Below are 23,178 nucleotides of genomic sequence, written 5' to 3'. Positions count from 1 at the left end.
GGGAAAGTCTCCTAGAGAGGCAGGAAGTTCTTTTGTTCTCTGCATGTGAGTTAGGAGGAAGAGAAGTCAGTTCTCAGCTGCAGCTCGAAGGAAGAGGTTGCCAGTGTGGGGGCTCCTGCCTGTGCATGCGGCCTATTCAAGAGGAACAGGCCCCCAGGCAGTAAGACCAAGTAAGTCATCCAAAAAGGCAGGGCGTGTTTAGACCAGGGACAGTAGGACGCGTTTAAAACCACATTTTGTTTGTCATGCTGTTTGCTGTGCTGTGCTAACTTTTTAAATGCAACTGTTTTTGTTTTATTCTTCTTTTATTTTCTTTTTCTCTTTTAAATAAATATATATTTTACTGTTTGGAATGCTGGCAGGCAAACTCTGTACCACATAGATCCCCAACCGCTTTAGACCACGCTGCGTTATAAAGGGGGCCCCGGGGAAGGGGGAAGGCATGCAGTTGGATAAGGTGCCAATCCTCCAGGGGTGCCCCAAAGAAGTGCTGAGGTCTCTGTGAAACCCAAGTGCAGGGTGGCAGAGGACCTTGAGGCCTGGCCTCATAGCTGGAGAGGGGGATTGGGAGTCCTGTTCCTCTCAATCTGAACCCCTAGACTGAGCAGGTGGTGGCAGCGAGCCCAAGGGGCAGGAGGAGAAATAGCTCCCTCCAGGTGTTGGCGACTCAATAGGGAGCTGACGGGACCGGGTCTGAAGGCAGAATCAGGCCGGTTCCGCCACAGGGTGCAAAGAGAAGGGAAAGGAGGGGTGAGCGGTGGTAGCAGTGGGCCAGCGAAGGAGGTACAGGTGACTCACTGGGGGGTGTGCAAAGGGGTGCAAAGAGAAGGGAAAGGAGGGGTGAGCGGTGGTAGCAGTGGGCCAGCGAAGGAGGTAAAGGCGGCGCGCTGGGGGGGGGTGCAAAGAGAAGGGAAAGGAGGGGTGAGCGGTGGTAGCAGTGGGCCAGCGAAGGAGGTACAGGTGGCTCGCTGGGGGGTGTGCAAAGGGGTGCAAAGAGAAGGGAAAGGAGGGGTGAGTGGTGGTAGCAGTGGGCCAGCGAAGGAGGTACAGGTGGCTCACTGGGGTGTGTGCAAAGGGGTGCAAAGAGAAGGGAAAGGAGGGGTGAGTGGTAGTAGCAGTGGGCCAGCGAAGGAGGCACAGGCAGCGCGCTGGGGGATGTGCAAAGGGGTGCAAAAAGAAGGGAAAGGAGGGGTGGGCGGTGGTAGCAGTGGCAAGCGAAGGAGGCACAGGCGGCAGGCAGGTGGTGCGCTGGAAGGGGGTGGATAGGGAAGGAGCGGGCAGGCACCACACCTGGGGGGGATGAAAGGAAGGGAAGGGAAAGGAGGGTTCGGCAATGGTTGGCGGGTGGGCAGAGGAGGCAGGGAAACTCCATGCAGATGGGGCCATCTGCCCCCCCCCCACCAAATTTCTTACCTCAGGGGCCCTTCCACCCAAAATTTTCTAGCTACAGGCCTGTGGCTGTCAGATGGTCATCTAGCCTCTGTTTAAAAACCTCCAAGGAAGGAGAGCCCACCACCTCCCAAGGAGGAAGCCTGTTCCACTGAGGAACCGCTCTAAACGTCAGGAAGTTCTTCCTAATGTTGAGCTGGCCCAGAAACTCTTTTGATTTAATTTCAACCCGTTGGTTCTGGTCCTACCTTCTGGGGCTGCAGAAAACAATTCCACACTATCCTCTATATGACAACCCTTCAAGTTCTTGAAGATGGTGATCCTATCACCTCTCAGCCGCCTCCTCTCCAGGCTAAACATCCCCAGCTCCTTCAACCTTTCTTCATAGGACTTGGTCTCCAGACCCCTCACCATCTTCATCGCCCTCCTCTGGACCTGTTCCAACTTGTCTATATGCTTTTTAAAATGTGGTGCCCAAAACTGAACACAATACTCCTGGTGAGGTCTTACCAGAGCAGAGGAAAGTGATACCATCAGATCACGAGCTGTGGACACTATACTTCTGTTGATACAGCCCAAAATTGCATTTGCCTTTTTAGCCACCATATCACACTGTTGACTCATGTTCAGCATATGGTCCACTAAGACCCCTAAATCCTTTTTGCACTTAGTACTGCCAAGACAGGTCTCCCCCTTGCTATATACCATACCATACCAAACATTTAATGGCATAATAGATTCAGATAAAAATACACAGAATATAAAAATTTAAACATTGGAGATAAAATCAAAATAAAACCGAGCTTACAGATGCATTCAATCATGGTCAGAATTAAATTTAAGGATGTCAGCCAGAAATTTTGCCACAGCCTCACTAACCACCCCCTCACTATCACTCAATAAATAATAACAGGGTGGCAGAATAGACAAATCTGGAGAAAAAGAAAGCTTGCCAAATAAATCTTTACGGAGGTTATGGTATAAAGAACAATCAAGCAATATATGCTGGATTGAGTCAGGGGTATTTGCTATATGTATTAGATTTTTCCTACCTATATGCAGAACTTCACATTTATTAATAACCCTGTTATAATCCATTTTATTGGTTTCAGCTCAGTTTTCCAGCCTGTCAGTTTCATCCTGTATCCTGTTTCTGTCTTCTATTGTATTTGCAACCCCTCCCAATTTAGTATCATCTGCAAATTTAATAAGCATTTCCTCTGTTCCTTCATCCAAATCATTTATGAAGATGTTGAACAAAACAGGTCCCCGGACAGATCCTTGAGGCACTCCACTTGTCACTCCTCTCCAAGAGGATGAGGAACCATTCACAAGCACTCTTCGGGTGCCATCTGTCAACCAGTTACAGATCCACCTAGCGGTAACAGGATCCAAACCACATTTTTATCCTTGGTTGTGGCACCAACACTATGGAACTTCCTCTTGTGGGATATTTCTCTGGCCCCCTTTCTTGCTGTCCTCTGCCCCACAGAGTGAAGAGGTTTTTTAATTTGTCTGGTGCTCCCTGAATAACCTCTCCCCTTCCTGCCATATGTTTTAATTGCTGGGTCTGTGGTCTTACATGTCATGTCTTTTACTGTTGCTGTTAAATTGTCTGTTTGTTTTTTTGACTGCTTAATAATGTTCTTCTATTAATCACTAGCTGCCTTGCCAAAGTAGAAAGATAGAATATGAATCCTGTAAATAAATGAACCGACCTGACTGTTGTCCTGTCTTGGGGGCTTCACAGGCATGGCAGTGAGCTCTGGGCAGCTATGGCGGCAGGACCCCAGGTGGCCACACAAATCCTTCACCTTTTGCTGAAGAACCTCCAGTCCAAAGACCCTCTGGATGAAAGCAGCACCACCGTGTCTCTGGCTGTAAGTCAGGAGCGGGGAACCTTTTTTCTGCCAAGGGCCATTTGGATATTTATAACATCATTTGTGGTCCATACAAAATTATCATCTTAAAAAAACGTGCTCCACCAAGGGAGAATGATTCAGGTCGGCAAAATTAATGCAAATAATTGTTTTTCTATTTGAAGTCATGTGGGGTAAGCCTAATTTGGTGTACCCCTCCCCCAGCCTGCTGCCCTAGGTAAATGCCTAGGTCCAGGGATTTTTTTTTTAGAAAGAGCCCAGCAGAAACTCAGTAGCATATTAGACCACATCCCTAATATTAGCATATTAGGTCACACACTCATTAGCATATTAGGCCATACCATCTGGGATAATCAAGTGCAAATTGAACTGGTGGTAGCTGGCTCCCACCCCCCACCCCTGCCGCCTCTCCCTCCCTTCATGTGGAAACTGCAGTTGCTCCCAGTGACCTTTAAAGGCACCCATATACCCCAGCAGCAATTCTTCACAATGCCCACCACTCAGGCTCCACAGAGAGAGAGAGAGAGAGAGGAAGGAACAGAAATAAAGAAATGGGGAAAGAAATGGAAATGAAATGGAGGGAAGAAAGAGTAATAAAGAAAAATAATGGGGGGAAGAAAGGAAAATAAATAGAAATAAAGAAATGGGTGGAAGAAAGGGAAGAAATGAAGAAAGGGTAATAAAGGAAAATAATGGGGGGAAGAAAGGAAAATAAATAGAAATAAAGAAATGGGGGGAAGAAAGGAAAATAAAGAAATGGGGAAGAAAGGAAAATAAAAGGGAATAAAGAGAAATGAAATGGGAGGAAGAAAGGGAAATAAAGGGAAATAAAGAAATGTGGGGAAAGAAAGGGAAATAAAAATGGGGGAATAAAGGAATAAATGGGGGAAGTAGGGGTAATAAAGGGAAATTAAAAATGGGGAAGAAGAAAAGAAAGAAAGAAAAAGAAAGAAAGAAAGAAAGAAAGAAAGAAAGAAAGAAAGAAAGAAAGAAAGAAAGAAAGAAAGAAAGAAAGAAAGAAAGAAAGAAAGAAAGAAAGAAAGAAAGAAATAGCGGGGAAGAAATAGAACAAAAGAGAAATAAAGAAATGAGGGGGAAACTTACCTGAACTCAGTAACTTTTCCAGGCCCCACAGTGATCCTGGCCAGCCAGCCAGGCCCCAGGGAGGCCGCCACACAGCATGGCTGGGCCCACAATCCCTGACAGCCAGCTGGGCCCCAGGGATGTCGCTGCACAACGTGGCTGGGCCCCATGATCCTCGCCGTCCAACCAGGCCCCAGGGAGGCTGCCACATGGCTTGGCTTGGCTCGGCTCAGCAATCCTCGAGGGCCAGACCAAGTAAAATGACCCTCGGGCCTGACGTTCCCCACCCCTGCTGTAAGTCAAGGGAAGAGCCGGCTGGTGTGATGGCCGGCTCTCAGAGTGCTTCCCCCCCCCTAGCCTTTGTTTGACTTGGAGACTACCCTGCTTACTCTGAGGATCAGAGCTCGTGTACCTTTACGGCTTGACACAATACTGTGGCACAGATCCATCTTGCCTGATCCAATGGGGGGGATCCATCTTCTGGGCTAAACAGAGGTGGTGGCAGGAAGCTTTTCTTTTTTTGGCTGCTGAATGAATTTGCTTCCCAGCAGAACAACCCCTAGAGTTAGGAAAGGTCAGCTGGACCCTGTCAGATGTGGGCCGCACAATGGATGAATCAGCCTTCCCAGCCAGTGTGGCATCCATCTTACCAGGGTTCTCTCTAAGCCGTGTGTGTCACCTCAGCAGCCAGTCCGTGGCCCAAGGCCTCTATCCCATCAGCAGCCAGTCAGAATAAAGGAGCCAGAGTCTGGTGTTGCCAACTCCCAAGCTGTGAAGGATCGGTCCTCAGAGCTTCACATTAACGGGGAGAGGGCCATGCCCCAAGGCCTTCCTCCTACAAGGACAACTGCTCTCCCACAGAAGCCCCCCTCTGAGACCTTCTCAGGAAAAGCTGAAGCCAAAGCAAGGGACAGTTCTGCTTTGCTTTTTCTACTGCTCAAGGATAATTTTAGTTTTTATAATATATAATTAATTTAAAAAAAAAATAAGGATACAGAAAGAAAATGAAAAAGGGCTAATAGTATTTAAATTATATATTACAAGGATGATCAAATGTCTGAGTAAAATATAACATTTAAAACATAAATTTCAAATATAAAAATATTCCAAAATACAAAGGTAGAAGAAGAAGAATTGCAGATTTATACCCCACCCTTCTCCCGGAATCAGAGACTCGGAGTGGCTTACAATCTCCTATATCTCCCCCCCCCCACAACAAACACTCTGTGAGGTGGGTGGGGCTGAGAGAGCTCTGACAGAAGCTTCCCTTTCAAGGACAACTCCTATGAGAGCTATGGTCCAAGGCTCAAGGCCATTCAAGTAGGTGCATGTGGAGAAATGGGGAATCAAATCTGGTTCTCCCAGATAAGAGTCCACGCACTTAACCACTACACCAAACTGGGTACGTTTCTTAACCCCTCCATTTACCTCTAAATGTCTCAACAAGGTGACACAGTCTACGATCTCAAAAGCTGCTGATGGATCTAGTGATATTTCTTTACAAAGGAACACAGTCCTTGTCTACTTCCCACCAGGAATCATCGGCTTTCCATGGGCTGGAGTTCACTTGTAAAAAGATCTAGAAAGCTGGGTGATGACGGGGGGCGGGGGGTGGCATGAGAGCTCAGCAAAGCAAGACCAGCAGGAAGCCCCAGGTTCCCTCTGCTGCATCTTGTAGCCCCACAGTAGCCAGGCTCAGCCAGGAAGACCTGTGCCTGCCTCAGCGGCCAGCAAAGGTAGACATGAGTGGGACTCAGGCACTTCTACGTCCCTGTGCCTTCAAGGGGTCTGCGAGTGGATGGGTGTGCCCAGCTTGGGGGAGAGTGATGCCTGCTGGAAAGAGGGTGGTCGCTGTTTCTCTCTGTTGCCTGACTGCTGGACCTGACCTCTGACTTGTTTAGGAAATAGAAGGGGGGCCTTATAACCAAGGATGACTATAAACAAATACTCAGTGCTTGTAGAGGGAAGGGAAGGAAAGCTAAAGCTTAGTATGAGCTTAGGCTAGCAAGAGATACTAAAAACAACAAAAAGGGATTATTTTCTTATGTTCAGATTCAGAAAAAGAACAAGGACATGGTAGGCCCGTTGCGAGGGCAGGAAAGTGAAATTGAAACAGGTGTTGAAGAGAGGGCAGAACTGCTCAATTCCTACTTTTCCTCAATCTTCTCTTGTGAGGTAAATGGAGCTCGACATGGCAAAACCAGAGCACATGATGAGGGAAGGGAGTTGCAGCCTAGGACCAGCATAGGTGTAGAACTGCATCCAAGGGTGCTGAAAGAACTTGCAGATGTAATTTCTGAACCTCTGGCCATTATCTTTGAGAATTCTTGGAGAACAGTTGAGGTGCTGGAAGATTGGAGGCAGGCAAATGTTGTCCCCATCTTCAAGAAGGGGGAAAGGGAGGTAACCAATCTGTCAGCTTGACATCTATACCTGGAAAAGTTTTAGAGAAAATCATGAGACAGTCCTTGAGCATTTATGAAGATATGAAGCTGCCTTGTACTGAATCAGACCCTTGGTCCATCAAAGTCAGTATTGTCTACTCAGACTGGCAGCAGCTCTCCAGGGCCTCAAGCTGAGGTTTTTCATGCCTACTTGCCTGGACCATTTTTAGTTGGAGATGCCAGGGACTGAACCTGGGACCTTCTGCTTACCAGGCAGACGCTCTACCACTGAGCCACCATCCCTGTGATTACTAAGAGCCAGCTTGGGTTTCTCAAGAACAAGTCATGTCAGACAAACCTTATCTCTTTTTTTTAGAAAGTTACTACCTTGCTGGATCAGGGGAGTGCTGTAGGCATAGTTGATTTCAGTATAAGGCTTTTGATAAAGTTCACATACTGTTCTTATTAACAAGTGGATAAAATGTGCTTTAGATCTTGTTACTGTTAGATGGATCTGTAGTTGGCTGACAGATGGCACCCAAAGAGTGCTTATGAATGGTTCCTGATCCTCTTGCAGAGGAGTGACTAGTGGAGTGCCTCAAGGATCTGGGGCCTGTTTTGTACAACAACTTTATAAATCATTTGGATGAAGAAATAAGAGGGAATGCTTATTAAATTTGCAGATGATACTAAATTGGAAGGGGTCACAAATACAGTAGAAGACAGGATAGAGGATGTCCTTGACAGGTTGGAAAACTAGGCTAATAGGAATAAAACGAATTTTAATGGAGATAAATGTAAATTTCCTTAGGTAGGAAAAATGAATTGCATCATAATAGGATGGGGAAGACTTGTCTTGCACTGAGACTAGGGCCTTAGTGGACCATACATTGAACATGAGTCAGCAGTGTGATGCGCTGGCTCAAAAGGCAAATGCAGTTTTGGCCTGTATCAACAGAAGTATAGTGTCCAGATCACGTGAAGTGATGGTGTCACTTTGTTCTGGGTAGACCTCACCTAGAGTATTGTGTTCAGTTTTGACCATCACAATTTAAGGAGGAGCTGGTGGGCCCTCCTTCCTTGGAGGTTTTGAAACAGAGGCTAGCTGACCATCCGACAGCAATGCGGATCCTGGGAATTTAGGGGGAGGTGTCTGTGAATTTCTTGCATTGTGCAGGAGTTTGAACTAGATCGGGGGTCCCCAAACCCCAGTCGGTGGACTGTTGGCAACGGGGCCGCACGAGAGCTGATCTTCCTCCCTCCCCCACTCCCCACCCCCCATTTGCAAAAGAAAGTTGGAGCCGCCTGAGCAGGGTCGGGGGAGCATGCTACACAAGCTCTGGCCCCAGCTCCTGGCCCCACTCAGACTTCCTGCATCACGGGAAGCTTGAGAGGGGTCAGGGGTGCTGTGATGCTGGCGTGGCACACTCCTTGCAAGGAGGATGCTATGCAAGCACCAGCCCTGGCCCTGCTCAGTTCTCCCAGGGCACAGGAAGCCGGAGTGGGGTCAGGGGAGTGCTATGATGCTCCTTGTGAGGAACATGCTACACAAGCACTGGCCCCAGCTCCTGGCTCTGCTCCGCCTTCCCGTGTTGTGGAAGGCTTGAGAGTTAAGATCTGTTTCCCTTCCTCTCCCTCCCCTCCGTCTCACTTTGCAAAGGTAAGTTGGAGTCCAGTGGCCTTTAATTTATTTATTTATTTTATTCTATTTATATCCCGCCCTACCCCACCGAGGTGGGCTCAGGGCGGCTTACAACAGTAAAAAGCTAGCAGAGATCGGTTTAAATACAATTAAAATTATACAATAAAATACATAAAAACCTAAAAATACATAAAACTCACATCGATATACACTATGCTATTTCCTTTCCTCTCCCATCCCCCCCCTCTCTGTTTGCAAGGGAAGATGGATATCTCTCCCTCCCCCGCTCTCTCGCTTTCTCTTCCTCTCTCTCTCCCCCTCTCTCTCCCTCTCTGTCTTCCACTCTCTCTCTCCCTCTCTCTCTCTTTCTCCCTCTATCCCCTTTCTCTCTCTCTTTCTTCCCTCTCCCCCTCTCTCTCTTCCACTCTCCCTCTCTCTCCCTCTCCCCCTCTCTCTCTCTCCCTCTCTCTCTTCCACTCTCCCTCTCTCTCTTCCTCTCTCTCTCTCTCCCTCTCTCTCTTCCACTCTCCCTCTCTCTCTCCCTCTCTCTCTCCTCTCTCTCTCTCTTCCACTCTCTCTCTCTCTCTCTCCCTCCCTCTCTCTCTTCCACTCTCTCTTTCCCTCTTTCTCTCCCTCTCTCTCTCCCTCTCCCCCCTCTCTCCTCCCTCTCTCTCTTCCACTCTCTTTCTCCTTCTCTCTCTTCATCTCCCTCTCTGTCTCCCTCTCCTCCTCCCTCTCTCTCTCCCTCTTCCCCTCTCATCTTCCACTCTCTTTCTCCCTCTCTCCCTTTCTCTCTCTCTCTCCCTCTCCCCCCCTCTCTCTTCCACTCTCCCTCTCTCTCTCCCTCTCTCTCTCCCTCTCTCTTCCACTCTCTCTCTCTCTCCCTCTCCCCCCCTCTCTCTTCCACTCTCTCTTTCCCTCTTTCTCTCCCTCTCTTCCTCTCCCTCTCTCTCCCTCTCCCCTCTCTCTCTCCCCCCCTCTCTCTCTCCCTCTCTCTTCCACTCTCTCTCTCCCTCCCTCTCTCTCTCTTCCACTCTCTCTCTCCTCTCTCTCTTCCACTCTCTTTCTCCTTCTCTCTCTTCATCTCCCTCTCTCTCTCCCTCTCCTCCTCCCTCTCCCTCTCTCTCTCCCTCTTCCCCTCTCTCTCTTCCACTCTCTTTCTCCCTCTCTCTCCCTCCCTCTCTCCCTCTCTCTCTTCCACTCTCTTTCCCTCTTTCTCTCCCTCTCCCCCTCTCTCTCCCCCTCTCTCTCTCCCTCTCTCTTCCACTCTCTCTCTCCCTCTCTCTCTCTTCCACTCTCTCTTCCACTCTCTTTCTCCTCTCTCTTCATCTCCCTCTCCCTCTCTCCCTCTTCCCCTCTCTCTCTTCCACTCTCTTTCTCCCTCTCTCTCTCCCTCTCCCCCTCTCTCTTCCACTCTCTCTTTCCCTCTCTCTCTTCCTCTCTGTATCTCTTTCCCTCTCCCCCTCTCTCTCTCACTCTCTCTCCCTTTCTCCCTCTGTCTCTCTCCCTCTCTCTCTTCCTTTCCCTCTCTCTCTTCCTCTGTCTCCCTCTCTCTCCCTCTCTCTCTCTCCCTTTCCTTCTCTCTCTCTCCTTCTCCTTTTCTCTCTCTCTCTCTCTTTCTCTCTCTCTCTCCCTCTCTCTCTTTCTCTTTCTCTTTCTCCCTCTCTCTCTTTTTTTGTGTGAGAGTTCACCCAGCACGTTTTGTTTTATAGCCCAGGGATTTAGAATTTAAGCCTCCCAAACAGTAGGCTCATACTGACCACTAGGACATGCCTGTCTCTCTGTTATTATACTGCCTCTTAGGAGTTGTAGCTATTTTTCTGGGGAAGACTATGGTTTCATAGACAAACACTCCAGTTTAGTTTTGGAGACTCCAGGCAGCACTGGGGCATCAGCAACAAAGTATTACAAGACTGTTAATATTTTAAGTATGTTTGTATTTAAAGTAAAAAAATGGGGTGTGTCTGTGGAGGGGGGGATATATGTGATTTTCCTAGAAATAAAGTGCACAATTATATCATCCCGAAACCATCGCTCCCCACCCCCCATTCAATGGAAAAATCATCTTCTACAAAACCAGTCCCCTGGTGCCAAAAAGGGTTGGGGCCCACTGGACTAGATGTCCCTTCCACCTCTGTGATTCTAAATACATATGGGAAAATATTCTAGTACACAGTTGGCTCAAAGGGCAAAGAAAACCTGAGATACAGCACTCAGTGTGGTCCTAGTAACACAAAAATGATTCAAGGAGCCTGTCCTTGTATGGGCACACAGCCAGAGGCACCGTTTGCTATGCCCCTCGTAAGAAAGGTGAATTAGCCAGCTTCCATCTCAAGAAAACAGAAGCAGTTGTTGGGAAGTGAATTTACTTTCAGAGGAGTTCCCTCTGAACCCTTCAGTGTGAAAAGTTTTTTCCTCCTGCATCCATGGCAGAGGTGCTCCCTCCAAAGGCTTCCAAAAAGCATGCATGCTCTTGCACCCTGCTGTGCCCAACTGGAAGCATCAGGGCCCCGTGTGTGTGTGTGAGAGAGAGAGAGAGTGAGAGAGAGTGAGAGAGAGAGGTATGCAGCTAGAGAGGTGCTTTGCTCTGAGCGTGGCGTGTTCTGCTGTCTTCTTCCACCAGGCCATGAATGTCATCTATGAGACTTTCCTCATTCCAGGCTACCGGAGGGCCCTTGTGGAGATGCATCTGCAAACTGTTCATCCCTTCACTCAAGCAGGTCCTCTACGTCATGCAGCTGGACCTGCCTGCATCTCTGAAGGCCAGGCAGGAGCTCATCATGGGAGAGAACCCCAGGGCGCTCAGCTTCCAAAGGTACCAGGAGGAGAGCAGCTTCCTTGTTCTGGGGCAGGAGGATGCCGCCCAGGGTGGTGGCCGCAGGAGGGCTTTCTAGAAAGGCTGGGCCTTCATGCGTCTCTGGGGGCCAGGCAGGAGCTCATCCTGGGAGAGAACCCCAGGGCGCTCAGCTTCCAGAGGTACCAGGAGGAGAGCAGCTTCCCTGTTCTGGGGCAGGAGGATGCTGCCCTGGGTGGTGGCCGCAGGAGGGCTTTCTAGAAAGGCTGGGCCTTCATGCGTCTCTGGATGCCAGGCGAAAGCTCATCCTGGGAGAGAACCCCAGAGCGCTCAGCTTCCAGAGGTACCAAGAGGAGAGCAGCCTTCTTCCTCTGGGGCAGGAGGATGCTGCCCTGGGTGGTGGCCGCAGAAGGGCTTTCTAGAAAGGCTGGGCCTTCATGCATCTCTGGAGGCCAGGCAGGAGCTCATCCTGGGAGAGAACCCCAGGGTGCTCAGCTTCCAGAGGTACCAGGAGGAGAGCAGCTTCCTTGTTCTGGGGCAGGAGGATGCTGCCCTGGGTGGTGGCCGCAGGAGGGCTTTCTAGAAAGGCTGGGCCTTCATGCGTCTCTGGGGGCCAGGCAGGAGCTCATCCTGGGAGAGAACCCCAGGGCGCTCAGCTTCCAGATGTACTGGGAGGAGAACAGGCTTCTTGCTCTGGGGCAGGACTCGGGTGGGCACACACAGCTACAGTGCTGCACTCGGTGGTGGCCTCTGGAGGGCTAGAACATAAAAGCATAAGAGAAGCCATGTTGGATCAGGCCAATGGCCCATCCAGTCCAACACTCTGTGTCACATAAGAACATAAGAGAAGCCATGTTGGGTCAGGCCAATGGCCCATCCAGTCCAACACTCTGTGTCACATAAGAACATAAGAGAAGCCATGTTGGGTCAGGCCAATGGCCCATCCAGTCCAACACTCTGTGTCACATAAGAACATAAGAGAAGCTCTGTTGGATCAGGCCAGTGGCCCATCCAGTCCAACACTCTGTGCCACATAAGAGCATAAAAGAAGCCCTGTTGGATCAGGCCAATGGCCCATCCAGTCCAACACTCTGTGTCACATAAGAGCATAAAAGAAGCCCTGTTGGATCAGGCCAGTGGCCCATCCAGTCCAACACTCTGTGTCACATAAGAGAAGCCCTGTTGGAATAGGCCAATGGCCCCTCCAGTCCAACACTCTGTGTCACATAAGAACATAAGAGAAGCCCTGTTGGATCAGGCCAATGGCCCCTCCAGTCCAACACTCTGTGTCACATAAGAACATAAGGGAAGCCCTGTTGGATCAGGCCGGTGGCCCATCCAGTCCAACACTCTGTGTCACATAAGAGAAGCCCTGTTGCATCAGGCCAATGGCCCCTCCAGCCCAACACTCTGTGTCACATAAGAACATAAGAGAAGCCCTGTTGGATCAGGCCAATGGCCCATCCAGTCCAACACTCTGTGTCACATAAGAACATGAGAGAAGCCATGTTGGATCAGGACAATGGCCCCTCCAGTCCAACATTCTGTGTCACATAAGAACATAAGAGAAGCCATGTTGGATCAGGACAATGGCCCACCCAGTCTTACACTCTGTGTCACACAGTGGCAAAAAAATAAATGTATACACACACACACACACACACTGGCTAATAGCCACTGATGGATATATATATATACACACTCACACACTGTGGCTAATAGCCACTAAAGGATATAAATATATATATATATGCGCACACACAGACTGTGGCTAATAGCCACTGATGGACCTCTGCTCCATATTTTTATCTAAACCCCACTTGAAGCTGGCTATGCTTGTAGCCGCTGCCAGCTCCTGTAGAAGTGAATTCCACATGTTAATCGCCCTTTGGATAAGAAAGGCTTTCTAGAAGGGCTGGGGCTCCATGCATCTCTGCCGTTCCTAGCTGATAAGCCAGGAGATGGAGCACGGGCTTCTTCCTCAGGGTCCAGCAGCTGCTGAGTGCAAAGTCCTGCGGTCTCTATCCAGGTCTGCTGAAAGGGCTTTCAGGGCAGTGCACACCAGCTCCATGTGTGAAACTCAGTTCGCAGCTACGCGGGGATGGGGCTGATTCAGATTGGGTTCTTCAGCCTTCCTCCCCACACCCTTTCCCTAGGGAAGGGGGTGCTCTTTGCCCCACTGGGAGCAGGCTTTGTGCACTACACCCCCAGGGCACACCCATCCCCCCCTGCACCCCCGGGCTGCTTCAGGTCAGGAAAACGAGGCTCAGTGCAAGGGATGGAGGGGAGGCTTCTAGGACCAGGCCTCATCCAGCCGCCTGGACCAGACTTCCTCATTGCAGGCCAGACAATCTGCATGGCCCACTTGCTGTAACTCTTGGCACAAGATTTGGGAGCATCTTCATTTGCTGTCGAAGTTGTTGGCACTACGAGAACAGCAGCTGTTGGGCTTTCAGCCTGTTCCCTAGGGGCTCTAATGTTTCCGGCTCAACATTAGGAAGAACTTCCTGACCACTAGAGCAGCGGTTCCTCAGTGGAAGAGGCTTCCTCCTCAGGAGGTGGTGGGCTCTCCTTCCTTGGGGGTTTTTAAAGAGAGGCTGGATGGCCACCTGACAGCGATGAAGAGCCTGTGAATTTAGGCAGATCATGAGAAGGAGGGCAGGAATGGCTGCATCAGTGCATAGTTCTCGTGGCCCTTTTTTATATGCCTGGGAAATGCTTTTAGCCACTTCAAGGTCAGGCAGGAATTTTTCTCCAGGCCACTTTGGCCAGGGGTCCTGGAGGGGGTTTTGCATTCCTCTGGGCACAGAGCAGGGGGTCGGGGTGGAGGGAGGGGTAGTTGTGAATTTCCTGCATTGGACAGAGGGTTGGACTAGATGATCCCTGATTCCCTTCCAGCTCTGAGATTCCGGAAGCTGAATTTCTGGGGGCTTAACTACAAAGTAAAAGGTTCTCATGTCCTGCTTGGGAGTAGCAGAAGGACTTTCAGTCAGACACGTGCTCCAAGTTCTGTGGTTAGAATTCTATTCCAAAGAACTCGGTTCTGATCAGGGCCACAACGCAGGGAGGGGGGGCATAAGTGGGATTCCCCTGGTGCTGTTTGCTGGGGGCTGCTGCTTGCCACACTGAGGGCCCATCTAGTCCAGCCAAACAGCAGGGGCACTGGAGGGCCAACCAACAGATCGCAGTGGGGGGGTGAGGGGCAAGACTTTCCCTCGATGAAGGCTCTCCTCAGCACAAGAGGTTCCCGCAGGTTTGTGCCTCTGCAGATGGAGGCTCCCTCAGCCGCCATGTGACTCACAGAGGTCTTGGAGGGGCCTCTGCAGCTCCAGCAGTCAGTCTCATTCCCTTTTAAAATGGTCTGTGCCGCTCACAGACACATGGCTACGTTCACTGCCAGTGGATTCCACAAGTTAATTACTTGTTGAATAAAGAAGTATTTATTTTTGTCTGTCCTGAACTTATGGCCCCTGAGTTTCATGGAGCATCCCAAATTCTAATATTCTGGGAAGGGAAGTGGGAGAAAAATTCTTCCCACTTCTTCCACCCCCACGCATAATGTTATGAGGTTTTTTTTCCTAAACAAAAATCCCCAGCTCTTTAGCCTTTTCTGAACCCCACATGTTGGTGCATTTCCCGATAGGGGCCTCCTGTAGGCAGAGAAGTGCCAGCAGCCAGAGGTCTGGGGTTGGGGTTGGTAACTCCTCTCCAGGGCATTCATGGCTTGAGTAGAGGATCCGGCTGTGACTTCTGCCATGTTGCTGCCCTGTGTTTGTGTATTTACTGGATTCCATTGATCTGATATTCCTAGGACTTCGGTGGAGATCATGAAAAATCTGTTCTCCATTGCGGGGGACTGGGAGGTCTATGCTTGCATTGAATTCCAGCAAGGGTGGAGTGTGCTGTGTACCCCCCAGCAGTTCTTGCAAGGCACCCACCTCATTGCCAGGTAAGAGCCCTGCTGGGGTGGATCTCTGCGGGGGAGTGATGACATGCATGTTCCTATTCACCCCTTGGTTGTCCGTCCATCTTTTCCCACCCACCCCTCTCTCCATTGTTTCCTTGCTTGGTGCGGGAGGGACCTGTCCCTTGGGCTTTGCACGGTGTGGTGCTCCAAGTGAAGGAGCTCATGACCCTTCCCGCTGACAAGTGTTGGAGGCCTGATCTCGCTTTCTTTCGAACATGTGAACGATGCCACTCGTACCGCATGATTTTCATCGTGGTCTCTGTGCATCGCATGGCAACGAATCCATATCTCAGAGTCTCCAATAACTCGCCTAGAGCGGGGGTGTTTTTTTTTGCGCGCTCTCCCACTCGCCCTGGGGAGCAGGCATCAACCGCACATGCCTGGAGCGAACAGGAGGCGCCCCCCCCCACTCAGTTTCTTCCTTACTGCCGCCCCGACAACACCTACCTCGCTGCGTTCCCTGCTCCTCAGCTCGTCTTTTTCCTGCTTGTGGTATCGTATTCTTCTTTTTTCTCTTTATCTCCATTTCTGTCTTTTTGAATCCTTATTTTAAAAAAAAGCCCTTATTGCTGCGCTTTCCTTTTTCTTTATTTCTTCCCTCCCTTCCCCTCCCTTGTCCAGAGCGTATGGAAGGGAAGATTACCTTTAAAAAGTGTTGGAAGTGTAGATCTAAAATCCCTTCTTTAGACAGACACTCTTATTGTCTTTTTTGCTTGGGTGTGGCTCATCACGTTGATACCAGCCCCCATTGTGCCAACTTTGGAAAAATAGAGCAGCAAGACTCCAAAGTTTTCTGCTCGAGAAATCTCTCCGGGCCATGCCCCGCTCTGATTTGCTGCCTCCCCCACATCAAGAGGGAGATTCGGCTGTGTCGGCTGCTGTTCAACCCCTTGTGACGGAACCGGCCCGATTTTGCCTTCAGACCCGGTCCTGTCAACTCCCTATTGAGTCGCCAACTCCTGGAGGGAGCTATTTCTCCTCCGGCCTCTTGGGCTCGCTGCCACCACCTGCTCAGTCTAGGGGTTCAGATTGAGAGGAACAGGACTCCCAATCCCCCTCTCCAGCTATGAGGCCAGGCCTCAAGGTCCTCTGCCACCCATTACTTGGGCATCACAGAGACCACAGCACTTCTTCGGGGAACCCCTGGAGGATTGGCACCTTATCCAACTGCATGCCTTCCCCCTTCCCCAGGGCCCCCTTCATAAAGCAGCGTAGTCTAAGCGGTTGGGGATCTATGTGGTACAGAGTTTGACTGCCAGCATTCAAAACAGTAAAAATGTTTAATAAGAAGAGAAAGAAAAACAAAAACAAAACCAGTTACATGTAAAAGTTTAGCACAGCACCTGAACAGCAACAAGAAGGACAAATAAAAGGTGGATTTAAACGCATCCTCTCGTCCCTGGTGTAAACTAGCCCTACCTTGTGAATTACTGCCTGGGGGCCACTCCGCCTCTCCCACGGGCAGGAGCCCGCAGGCTGGCAACCTCTCTCCCTGAGCGCCAGCTGAGAACTGGCCTTTTCCCGCCTAACTCAACTAAATAAAACAAAAGAACTTCCTGCCCCTCTAGGAGGCTTTCCCCCTAGAGTTGCTGGTTTAACTCTGGAAGGGAGGAGGGGATGAAGGGAGGCTAGGCCAAAGCCTGCTTTAGTAGTTTAATGTTTCCTTCCAACGAAGCACCAACATTAACTAAGATGGCGTTCCTCCACACGTCCCCCTCCTTAAATTCTGAGCCGGAGGGGTTGCCTCCGACAGAGGTGACCCCGTAGCAGAATCCAAACAAACCAGGGAGAAACCCATTAATCAAAACAGAACATATACCAAGATTAGGAATTTTCCCAACAATACACAAAGTCCAACACACTAGGTGTCCATGTCCTTTCTGGACAAAAAGTCGCATTGCTGCATTCGGAAGGAATGTCTAGTCTTTAAGATGTACTCCTCCACCTCCCAGGACCACCTCTGGAGTTTGGTGCTCTCCCTCAGTTGCTGCTGTTGCTGGGATGAGTGGTCCATCAAAGGAGGAAATTCCTGGCCCCACATATGAGGTTGGAAACTGCCCAGTTCCCACACAATTGCTTCTTTATCCCTCATTGGTGGAATGTTCCCTCTGTCCACTCTGTCCTCCCAGAAAACCACCTCTGGTGCTCCAAACAATTGTTGTTCCAGCTTCTTTTTGTCTCCTTCCTTCCTACTTATATGCACCACCATGGACCTCGCAGAGAATGGCTGTGGTATATTCACCTGCACCACTTTAACTGTCTTTCCAGTCTTCTCCATAGCCACCACATAAGTAGCATCGTCCAGGTCATCCACAATCACATGGGGTCCCTCCCATTCCGCTTTCCATTCACCAGTATGAAGTGGCAGGAAAACCATCACCCTATCCCCTGTCTCAGCTTCTGAGAACTCCAATTTCTGGTCCCTTGCCACCTCACACAGTGGTTCCAGCCTAGGGTCACTTTGAACCTCAGACAGGAACATTTCTGGCTCCCCCAGACTTTCCATCATCTGTTCCTTCAAGCCACCCCTAGTCCCACTGTTTCCAGAATCCTCAGCAAAGGTTTGGCTTGGGTTCTCAGTCCCCTCGGTTGGTTTTTCAGCACTACCCAACTGACCCCCTTCCTGCCTGGACGGTCCCACAGCTTCCCAGGACTCCTGTCTGCCCTGCTTCGAGACAACCTGTTCTGAGAGAGTCTTGGAAGATCCCACTTCCTGATCCACAGCTACTTGGTGAACCGGTTCCAACCTAAGGTCACTCAGGACCTCCTTTTGGAACCACTCCCATTCCCCCAAGCCTTCAGCTACGTGCTCCTCTGAGCCCACATTAGCCTTGCTGCTCTCAGAACCTCCTGTGAAATCTCCACTCTCCACCTCTGTCTCTTCAGCATGCACATCCTTTACGCTAGACAGGTTCCTTTCCTTGCTAGGAACCTCTACAGCCTCTTGCTGCACTTGGGGAAAGCTACACCCCTCTTCCCCTTGGGAACACCCTCCTCCAGGGCTTGAGACAGGCTGGTCCTCCCCCTCCTGGGTGACTGACCTCTCTTCGTCCTCAGTAACCTGGGCTATTTCCCCCTCCCTGGCTGGTGGTGAGGTGGCTTCCCTAAAGTTGCCTTCCTCCTCCCACTTTCCTCTGAGGGTTTGGCTGCAGGTTACAGCATTGATAGAGTACTGGCCAACCAACAAATCCCAGTCCAATAACACTGGAACTTTCTGTTCCTTCATTACCCCAACCTCCATAAGACCTGCTGATCCTCGCCATTCCACTGGCATCCGGGCCACAGGAATCTTGGCGGGTGGTCCCAGAACCCCCTTGATTCTGAATGCCATATCAGGGACAATGTCAGCTTCTGACACCAGATCTGCCCTCACAAGGGTGACTGAAGAGCCAGTGTCAGCATATCCCAAAACCAACCGGTCCTTAAGCCTTACTGGTTCAACAAAATCACTCCAGGCCTCTGCAGGCTCCATTCTGGTGAAAAGACATTCATGGCTTACCACGGCCACATACTCCTTCTTCACCTTTGAAGTGACTGGTGCTTTTGTTGTGGGTTTGGGGGGTTCAGCTTGCAGCTCTGGGCAGGCTGACCTTAGGTGTCCAGCCTTCCCACAGTTGTGGCACGTTCGAATCTGGGGCCGATCCTGATTAGTCAAATCAGGGGATTTCCTACCCTCTTCCTGGGCAGGTTTCCCTTCCCTTTTGGGTGCCGGGTGTTCCTTCCCACCCATTGGGGACCCCTTTTGTCCCCTTCCCAACTGGGAAGGGATCCAATCCAACCCCTCTCTGTTCTGCACCAGCTCGTCCACCAGTTCTGAGGCCTCTGTAATGGTTTTAGGTTTTCTATCTTTTACCAGGCATTTCAACTCTTTGGGAAGTCTTAAGTAGAACTGGTCTAAAATCAACAGCTGGAACAAAGCCTTAAAATCCTGGGCTTTTTCTTCCTCTACCCATCTCTTCTCAAGATCACCCAGCTTTACCCCAAATTCAGAATAGGATTTACATTCTGGTGGGGCTAAACCCCTGAACTGCTTTCAGAAGTGGTCTGCCCCCAGTCACAACCTTTTAAAGACAATGGCTTTATAGGTTGCAAAAGTTATCCCCCCACCTTCCATAGGCATGCTGTGATAGATGGCTGCAAGTTCTCCAGTCAGGATGCTACAGAGGTAAGACATATAGTCTTCCTCTGCAATTCCCCACTGTTTGGCTGCCTTCTCAAAGTTGGAGAGGTATATGGAGAGGTCTTCTCCCTCTTTGTACACTGCAAAGTCTTTGGGGGTGACTTTGATCTTTTTGCTTTGTTCAGCTTTCAGACGTAGCACCTCAAGCTCATGGTGACGTTGCTCTTTCTGCTCCCGTCTGCGGATCTCTTGTCTTTTATCCCTCTCTCTTTCCTCCCGTCTGCGGTCTTGGTCCACCTTGATACGCATTCTCTCCAGTTCCAATTGTAGCCGTAAGGTTGCTTCTGACTGGGCGGGGTGCACTTCTGCAGGTGCCCCTGCATGCTCATTATGCTCCAACAGGAGGTCTTGCATATATGCTACAGTCATGTTGTCACACTCCAGCTTTTGCTTTGCACACTCTTCCTGGAGCTGTGGCTTTCTCATCTTCAGGATGTCCCGTCTCTGGGCACACTCCATCCTAACTAAACTAAACTTTCCCTACTCCAGTTGACCCGAAAATAAAACAAAGCCTCTGTTGCTTCCTCTGGGTGCTTGCACGTCTCAAATTCAAAATGCCAACTTAAAAAAAAATGCCTGGCCAATCAAGTTCTCTGTTTGTTCTTATCCCACCGCTGCCGCCAAATGTGACGGAACTGGCCCAATTCTGCCTTCAGACCCGGTCCCATCAACTCCCTATTGAGTCGCCAACTCCTGGAGGGAGCTATTTCTCCTCCGGCCACTTGGGCTCGCTGCCACCACCTGCTCAGTCTAGGGGTTCAGATTGAGAGGAACAGGACTCCCAATCCCCCTCTCCAGCTATGAGGCCAGGCCTCAAGGTCCTCTGCCACCCAGTACTTGGGTATCACAGAGACCACAGCACTTCTTCGGGGAACCCCTGGAGGATTGGCACCTTATCCAACTGCATGCCTTCCCCCTTCCCCAGGGCCCCCTTCATAAAGCAGCGTGGTCTAAGCGGTTGGGGATCTATGTGGTACAGAGTTTGACTGCCAGCATTCAAAACAGTAAAAATGTTTAATAAGAAGAGAAAGAAAAATAAAAACAAAAACAGTTACATGTAAAAGTTTAGCACAGCACATGAACAGCAACAAGAAGGACAAATAAAAGGTGGATTTAAACGCATCCTCTCGTCCCTGGTGTAAACTAGCCCTACCTTGTGAATTACTGCCTGGGGGCCACTCCGCCTCACCCACAGGCAGGAGCCCACAGGCTGGCAACCTCTCTCCCTGAGCGCCAGCTGAGAACTGGCCTTTTCCCGCCTAACTCAACTAAATAAAACAAAAGAACTTCCTGCCCCTCTAGGAGGCTTTCCCCCTAGAGTTGCTGGTTTAACTCCAGAAGGGGGGAGGCAATGAGGGGAAGGCTAAAGAACTTCCTGCCCCTTTAGGAGGTTTAACTCTGGAAGGGAGGAGGGGATGAAGGGAGGCTAGGCCAAAGCCTGCTTTAGTAGTTTAATGTTCCCTTCCAACGAAGCACCAACATTAACTAAGATGGCGTTCCTCCACACCCCTTAAGAAGCATAATTCCAACAAGAGAGCGTCCAAGCACTCCAACCCCGACCATAAGTCTTCAAAGAAGTCTCATCACTCAGACTCATCGGCTACGGTTCCAAAGAAACCTCGCGACCCAACAAGGTCGGCTCCGACGACTTCACCAACGGCAACCACCTCGACAGCTATGGCTTCGGTTCCCACCCATTTGGTCTTGACGCAACCTCTAATTCCTCCAGAGCTCTCGGCGCCTTCTGACGTTATCTCAGATATGCCTCAACTCACTCCTCATGCTCCAGTCGAAGACATTCCAATTTGGTCTCGATCACCCTCGGTCCACAGTGTAGTGCCTTTTGACATTCTCGAACCTGACCCTCAATCGGATCCTCTGACCCTCTCTCAGGAACATGCCCGGTCTCTACTTCAACCTGGGTCTTTTCGGGACATCGGAGTTTCCCCTCTGTACCAGGAGTCTTTGACACAAGTGTCCACTCAACATGTCTGCTCTCGCTCTCCGACTTGCCGCCGTGACTTCTGTTCTCAATCACCGGCCTACTGTGATTACTACCAAATGGGTCGGTACGAGTACTCCTTGGTCTCTAGATCTCCATCTCCTCGACACTGTCGAGTCTATCACCGTTACTCTCATTCTCCTTCGGAGGAGGGTTTCCAGCACTCTCGGTACTGTGAGCCTGATGTCGCCTCCCACAGAGACTTCAAAGTTTCACTTCCTCAACTCCGCGATCTTGAACCCTCACCGTCTCGAACCCGAGACATTGTCTACCCTTCATCTTGATACCGTGAGCCTTCTCGAACCTGAGACTCCGAATACTTCACATCTTGAGACTGTGAACCTTCTTGGTACTGTGAGTCTCATATGCTACCTCGAGTCCAGGATGCCCCAGTTTGCTCTACTATGCCCTCGGCACTGGCCACGACTTCGACCACTCTGCCACGACCAAAATCTCTTCCTCCTCTCAAGGACCCTAAGTCTGCGTCTGCACCGACCAAACCCATGCCTCTGCCGGAGCCAGAGGACTCTGAATCCGATAAGGACACTTCTGCTTCGTCCGATTCCGAAAATCCACCTGGCTCCGCCGGTTCTGACTCTACTCGTCCAAACAGTCTCTCTCCACTGGATGGTTCAAAAGCCTACCTTAATCTTATCACCACTATGGCTGAGGCTTTGAACATGACTCTCCCATCGGATTCACCCAAGATTTCAGATGTGGTGCATGATCTGGTTCAAGCAGATTTTCCTTCTGGGTCACTTCTACCTATGCTACCAGTGCACTTGGAAGGACTTTGTGAGGCGTGGAACAAACCTGCTTCTGTTCCACCTACCTCGAAGCTTTTTGATTCCCTGTATAGAGTCCATGCTCTGGAATAAAAATTTTTAGCCTCACATCCAGCTCCAAATTTCACCATCGTCCATTCTGCAGCTAAAGCCAAACCTTCTAGACACCCTACACCTCCTGATCGTGAAGGCCGAAAGTTGGACACCCTAGTCTGCAAAATCTATAATCTTTCCTCTACCAATTCAAAGGTGAACAATTACCTGGCTTACTTCTCCGCCTATACCTTCAATCTTGCCAACCAATTTACATGCAAACGCCGAATTCAGTTGACCTGTCGAGTTAGACTCTGGGGAGTGGGGAGGGGGGGAGGTTAAGGGGAGGGGGCAAGGGTTGCTCCCCGAGGGAGTCCGCGCGTCTTGTCAGCACCGATCACTCGATAACACGTGAATGAGTTCTGCGCCTATACCTTCAATCTTGCCAACCAATTTACATCTCTCATCCCTTCTCTCCCCGAGACTTCTCAAAGGGTGGTGTCCAACTTGGTCTCTGAGCTCTCAAGAGTTTCTAAACAGCAAATAAATTCCATCAGGCATGCTGTTTCCTGTTCGTCTAGGGTTTTCGCATCTTCAGTAGCACTACGTTGACATGCCTGGCTCAGATCCACAAATCTACAACTGGACATCAAACAAAAAATTGAGGATCTTCCCTTTGATGGCCTTGGACTCTTTCATGCCTCCACCAATGAGGTTCTCACTTCTGTGGATGACGGCCACAAGAGGGCGAAGCAGTTTGGGTTCTCTCAACTACCCCCACAACAGTTCAACTGGCCCAGACCCTGGAGACCATCATTTCAGAGGCGCTAACATTCTCCTAAACAAGCAGATTATTGGAAGCAGAAAACTCCTCAACAAAAACACCCTTTCCACCAGAAACCACGCTCTCAGCAAACCAAGACATCTACCCAGCCAGCCAAACAGTCTCTTTGACTTCGCTCCGTGCCCTCCCCGACAGCTGGATCCCCTTTATCAGACCAGACTCTTCCCGTTCTATCAGACGTGGAATTCAATCACC

At 50.1% G+C, this 23,178-nt stretch overlaps 1 protein-coding gene across 1 annotated transcript in view; it reads left to right on the top strand.

Annotated features, from left to right (window-relative positions):
* Positions 1-23,178, top strand: part of LOC132577668 (maestro heat-like repeat family member 5) — a 57,006-nt gene that overhangs the window by 22,993 nt on the left and 10,835 nt on the right. The window contains exons 10-12 of the mRNA XM_060247458.1: positions 3,140-3,269; positions 11,039-11,193; positions 14,984-15,121. Of these exons, the coding sequence (XP_060103441.1) occupies positions 3,140-3,269; positions 11,039-11,193; positions 14,984-15,121 (423 nt within the window). The remainder of the gene's footprint in view (positions 1-3,139; positions 3,270-11,038; positions 11,194-14,983; positions 15,122-23,178) is intronic.

The sequence above is a fragment of the Heteronotia binoei genome, chromosome 9, assembly GCF_032191835.1.
Source record: "Heteronotia binoei isolate CCM8104 ecotype False Entrance Well chromosome 9, APGP_CSIRO_Hbin_v1, whole genome shotgun sequence".
NCBI lineage: Eukaryota > Metazoa > Chordata > Lepidosauria > Squamata > Gekkonidae > Heteronotia > Heteronotia binoei.
This window is presented reverse-complemented; position numbering and strand designations above follow the sequence as displayed.